This window comes from Pinus tabuliformis, chromosome 3_2 (genome assembly GCF_031772625.1).
Source record: "Pinus tabuliformis cultivar Carrire ecotype Pingquan chromosome 3_2, CPIR1, whole genome shotgun sequence".
Taxonomy (NCBI): Eukaryota; Viridiplantae; Streptophyta; class Pinopsida; order Pinales; family Pinaceae; genus Pinus; species Pinus tabuliformis.
Window position 1 is genome coordinate 21284855 of NC_142302.1, and position 6530 is coordinate 21291384.

General features: G+C 37.1%; 1 protein-coding gene across 1 annotated transcript; it reads left to right on the top strand.

Moving 5' to 3' along the window:
- The first annotated feature begins 694 nt into the window (after positions 1-694).
- On the top strand, positions 695-3215 carry LOC149179597 (protein LYK5-like). The gene has a single exon (XM_089415729.1). The coding sequence runs from the start codon at positions 885-887 to the stop codon at positions 2964-2966; it is 2082 nt and encodes a 693-aa protein (XP_089271855.1). The 5' UTR covers positions 695-884; the 3' UTR covers positions 2967-3215.
- Positions 3216-6530: the final 3315 nt, after the last annotated feature.

Here is a 6530-nt window from a genome sequence, read left to right on the forward strand (position 1 = left end):
GTTAATAATACATATTAATTTAATTGTTAATGCTAAGTTGATTGGTCAGTGAGTGACTAAAGGTTTTAGTCCTCGTCAAATTTTGCAAGAAATTTAATTCTTTGACATTCCTTTATTAGTTATCAACCCATCTAGATACATTAAAAGAAATTATACATTAAAATAAAAATATATTAATTTAGCATATTAATTTAACAAAATATGTGTTTATTAATAAGTTAGTTGAGGTATCGTAGATAAAAGTATTTAGTTAATGAGAAGTTATAGGTTTAATTTTTTAGATTCTTCAGAAGTATTTAGTTAATGGGAAATTATAAGTTCAATTTTTTTAGATTTTCAAAAAAGTTAATGGGAAATTATAAGTTCAATTTTTTTAGATTTTCAAAAATATTTAGTTAATGAGAAATTATAAGTTCAATTCTTTTAGATTTTTCAAAATAATTTTTTTAAAACGTCAGAAGTTAATCCTCCTAAATATCTATCACAAAGTAAAAAAGTAAAACTTGCGAAATGTAATCTTTCGGACTAAATCTTCAACTTCTCCTAAATATCTATCACAAAGTAAAAAAGTAAAACTTGTGAAATGTAATCTTTCGGACTAAATCTTCTCAAATAAAATATATATTTACTGCGATCTCTCACAATAAAACCTTTGATTACTGGTTACAAATTCAATTCTCTTCACCGTCTCAACCTAAGATCTTCGACTGCGTTGCAGACCATCCAGGTCATAAAGCAGACGACGAGTCGATTCCAGTTAAAATCGGTGGAGCTGTTTATGCGCGTTCACACCGTGCAAGTCTCAGATTCTCAGCAACCGTGGCCGAGGTGTGAGTATTATAAAGAAAGCCAGTGGCATTTCATCACATTACGGTTCAGCGACCATGGCTATGATGGCGCTTACTCGATTCTCGAGGGCTGTTTTTATTATCTTTTGTTTCTGCTTAATTCAATTCCAGGGCAGCAGAACTGTGGTCAATAATGGACTATTTGCAGCGGCTCAGCAATCGTATTCGGATGATTACAGCGAAGACTGTGTCAATTATCACGCAGTCTGCTCAGGCTACCACTGCAACGGCGCTGCCAAAGAATGCGACACATTCGCCCTGTATCGAGCTCAGCCCCTTTATATGTCCCTCCACAACATCAGCGCGCTCTTCAACACAGCGCCCGACATCATCGCATCTGCCAGTAATCTGTCCGCTGTAAAGGATTACTCGAAGCCTCTGCCCTTAAATAAAGCTGTCCTCATTCCAATTCACTGCAAGTGTTCCGGCAATTTCTCGCAGGCTAACCTCACATACACTGTTCAGCACAACGATCTGTACATCAATATCGCGAACCAGACATTAGAGGGCCTCACGACCTGCCAGGCCATGCGAGAGCAGAATCCAAGGTACGGCGTTAACGATTTAACGCCTGGAATTAAACTCGTTGCGCCCCTTCGCTGCGCGTGCCCGACTGCTAAACAGGTCGCCAAAGGCGTCAAGCTTTTGCTCTCCTACATCGCAGATCCGGACGACGATGACGATATAATCACGGCAAAGTTCAATATAGTTCATGCAGATTTCATCTCTGCAAATAATCTGGAGCCCATAAATCCCGCTATTTATCCCTACACAACTCTGCTAATTCCCCTCGACCACAGCCCTGTGATTCCCCCTTCTACCCCCTTCTCTCCGCCCCCTCCTCCTGCTATAGCGAAGGCGCCTGCCTTCGTTTATAATCCCGCACCTTCCTCCCACAAGAGCTCCAGCCATATTTATGTACCAATTATTGCATCCGTAGGAGGAGCGCTACTTCTTGGACTAGGGCTTCTGGGAGCCATTTGCTTTTCAATAAAAAGGCAAAGCAAACCAGAGACAATAAAGCCAGAGGCAGGGGATGCGGAGGGTTTCGAGATCCAATCGAGCCTTCTTTCGAACATGTCAGAATTGCTGGCATCGGACAGATTGATACGCTTTTCCTTCAAAGAACTTCAGGAGGCCACAGACAATTTCAGCGGGGCGCACAGAATCAAGAATTCCGTCTTCCACGCGGTTCTGCGCGGAAACAGAGTGGCGATCAAACAGATGAGAGGGCAGGTATCAAAGGAGATCAACGCCCTTCACAGATTCCACCACACGAGTCTCGTCACTTTGCTCGGCATCTGCGTTGAAGAATCGCCGGACCAGGACTCGTACCTCGTCTTCGAGTACGCCGAAAATGGATCGCTTAGTGACTATATCCACAGCGCACGGTCACATGCAGGGGGTTTGAACCTGTCTTGGAACCAGAGGTTGCAGATCGCTCTGGACATCGCAGAGGGGTTGGAGTATCTGCACCACAGCACGACTCCCACCTGCGTTCACAAGGACCTTAATAGCGGCAATATTCTTCTGGACAAGAATTTTCGAGCAAAGATCGCCAATTTCGGATTGGCCAAATCTGGGGATATCGGAGAATCGCAGGTTCATGCGGTGACAAGCCACGTTGTGGGGACTCATGGATATATGGCTCCAGAATTTATCAGAGACGGGCTGGTGACACCGAAGCTGGATGTGTTTGCATTTGGGGTGATAGTGCTCGAAATTCTATCGGGCAAACAGGCGGTGCATGTGGGTTCCAACTTTGGGGATTTCAGAGGTGGAGAAAGGGTGCTGCTTTCTGAAGAGATAAGGAATCTTATGGAAAGTGAACAACCCAAGGAATATCTGATGGATTGGGTGGACCCTGCAATTAAAGGACATGGAGCCGGGTCGTACCCGTTGGAGACAGGTTTCAGAGTGGCCATGTTGGCAAAGTTATGCGTGGAGAGGGATTTGACGTTGCGTCCGAGCATGAGAGAAGTGAGGGTGGAATTGTCCAGAATGACAGGAGGTGCAGGCGATGCAGGAGGTAATTACTATTCCAATTCTTCTCAAGAATCCATGGATCGAAATAATCATTCATCTGTTTCACACAGTTCAGATTTCCAAGCCAGATAGGGACAAACAGACAGATTATTCTGAACTTAATCTTGATGATGAGTAAGTGTTTAGTTTTAGTTTTTATTAGAAATTCAGAATTCAGAAGTTTAAAATTCTAAGTTAGATAAAGACAAACAAACAGAACTTAGTTCTGATGATAAAACACAGTAAGTGATTCGTATCTACCAGAAAAATATCTATATAGTTTATCTGAAAAAAGTTTTTTATAATCATCATGAATCACAGAATTTGGACTGGTTGAAAGTTTATGAAATGTATCTTAGTTCTGATGATAAAACACAGTAAGTGATTCGCATCTATCAGAAAAATATCTATATAATTTATCTGAAAAAAAGTTTTTATAATTATCATGAATCAAAGAGCTCGCACTGGTTAGGTATCTATGGAATATATCATTTTTAGTTTATTAAGAAAAAAGGGTCATATTTATATTTATGAAATTGTAAACTCTTGTGAATGTGATCCATGTCAGAAATTTATAAAAGCTAATTTCATGTGTAATGAAGGCAAGGGCTTCACAGTAAAATGTCTTACTTTTCAGCGTTGCTTTCAGTTTTATTTTACGCGTAGCTAGTTTTACTTTTATTTTCTGGAAACTGCATTGGGTTGGAAATATGAAATTAAAGCAATCCATCACATTCTGCATGGGATTTCGTGTCCGTGATATAAAAGCTTTCGGACATCAAGTTTTAGATGGCGCGTAATAGTTAATAATCTTTTCATTGTCTTGATAGGTTTATATTTGCTCTAAGGATTTTCAGGTGTTGAATTTATTTATATATTCAAAAACGTATTTTAAATAACAAAAAATATTGAAATTGTATTGCCAAATTTTGGTAAATTCAAAAGAAAAAACTATTTCAACTATAAATCACGCTCTTTTCTCTCTCTACTCATTTCCCTAAAATAATTGATAATTAGAAATGGCTTTAAAAATTTCTATTAAGTTTGAAAATTCCTTTAAATTAGTATTTGTTTTTATAATTTTAAAATTGAAAAATTATGAACTTTTGAAGGGACAAATCATCCACTGAAAAATAATTTGCCATCAAATTTTATCATGATTAAAAATGATATAATTTTAACATTAAAAAATTATTAGCTTTTTAACCCACTGAGACACGATTTGCCCATCAAATTTTATCATAATTAAAAATAATATAATTTTAACATTGAAAATTTATTAACTTTTTAATATACAAATCACCCACTGAGAAACAATCTGCCCATCAAGTTTTATCATAATTAAAAACGATATCAAAAGTCAAGAAAACATGTCCTTCCAAGCTTCCCTGGCCTTTTCATATTCTCGTAAATGTCTGTGCTGTCCATTTCCTTTTGAATTTTACGACCCCTTTTCATACAACTCCGTGAATCTTCTTCACGAGTTTTGATGCCGTATCTTACTTTTTCTTTTTCTCCTGTGACTTTGGAATGAGGATTCATGTCCATCCAGAAGAGCCTTCAAGCGTCCCAGCTATCCTGCCGTGACATCGACGCCCACTATCCTGCCGTGACATCGACGAAGTTAACGAAAGTCTTTCCGTTACGTCCACGAGCCGACATTGACCTTGACAAATGATCCAGAAGTCTTTGGGTTTGTCTAGTCCACTCGCCGTATCAATAGGGCAAAATGTTTGGGCCCAAAATTATCTAAAAGCTGCTTAAATTTCAGAGATGCCATCAATGCAGCAGCCTCCTATTAATACAGCATCACAGATTTCCTATTAATACAGCATCACAGATTTCAGTTGTTGGTCAAGCTGAATCCTCTGTGCCCACTTTCAATTTTGATAATTTTTAGGTCGTTGTAGTTCTCTTCCATGATGGGTAACAGGGATTAGACACTGTTACTCTGTTTTTTTCTTTTTCTTGTTGCTGTTAGAACAGAGTACCAGTGATTAACATAGCACTGGTCCCACCAAACCACCAGAAATTGAAACTTTTACAACCAATATTTAAATAAAGATAAGTAACATTAAGTATAAATAAGTATTAGTTTATGTCCAAAATTTCCCAATACATTGACTAGGCCCACAACTGTCCCTAAATAGTATCTTAATACTTAAGAGTGCAAACCATATTGACCCAACTAGAAAACAAATAAAACCATAAATGCTTCCAAATTGGTCTATTCCATAAGTACAAAGTAGCAGTCACTTCAACCCCCTCTCATTAGAACTGAAGCTTTGTATCCCAAATAAATATCCATACCTGCACATAATAAAAGTGAATGTATGTCAAGCTATAATTGTTGTGTTGTTCAATAACTAAACTCTCTATGTTCAATAAATGACACCTAACCCAATAACATTTAAGCCCACTTTGTTCAATAAATGATACCCAACTCAATAACTGCAATAAATGACACCCAACTCATTCTATTTCTCATTACAGCAAATCAAAGCACATGGATCAACAAATAAAAAATTCCCAACCATTAGATCACATCAAATTAAATCTAGACCACACATTGAAAATGAAGCCATTGCAATCCATGTCCATCCATGTCCACCAATTAAATTCAAGTGCCAAAAGCTATAAAAGAAGTTCAACCACTGTTGAAGTTGCATGTTATGCTTTCAAACTATTCAGCAACCTTGAAGACAAAACATCACAAAATAGTTGCCAGTATATCGAGGTTAGTTGTATCAATTACAACACATTTTTCTTACAGTTTTGTTTTCATTTATCAGAGTTCTTGCAGTTTCAGTTCTTACAGATTCAGTTTCACTTACAGTTTCAGTTTCATGAAAATCAACACACAACCTACAGTTCTATTTCACAATTCACCAATTCACCTATTTCTATGTTCAGACTTACAGACGTATTCTCAATTCATGCTTGATTCATATGCATCAGTGACATATTGTATCTCTAACATGATGAACTCAATAAAACAATGACAAATACATTTAAGAATGTATGAGAAGAGCAACAAAACAAATTCCAATTTTGTGCAAACCACAACAGGTAGTCTTCGAAAATCCTTCCAATACTTGTAGAAAATGTCTACACAAATATAGACATCATGCAAAAAATATGTAGGAACATGATGATCAACTCAATTGAAATTTGTTTAACCATAATTTCACAAGGCAATTTCTTTCTAAGAATCATTTTTAACAAAAGCTTAATGAAATTTTATAATAAGAAACAAAAACTATGGCCCAATTGGAAGATAAGCATAGATTTATTGTCCTTGTGTTCGCTGTAATATAGATCAGAAGCTTCAGATGAGTTGCTTAATTAGTGGTCAAGTATTGCAATACAATTTTCGGTATTGAAACCGAAAACCTTGTATGAGACCAACAATAAACATGATCAAGACTAATGGTAGCATAAACAAGACCTGCAAAATAAATTGAAAAAAAAGTTGAAAGGAGAAAAGGAAAAGGGTGTTTAGATCATTCTTGAAATATGATCAGAAAGTAAACAAAACAATGTAAAAGGAAGAAAATAACATAAACAAATGAACAAAAAGTAGTGGAAGGGCCTTATTGGAAGGTTGTTGTACACAAGGGGAAACCTATCAGAATGAAGGACCAAAAAGAAGGCACA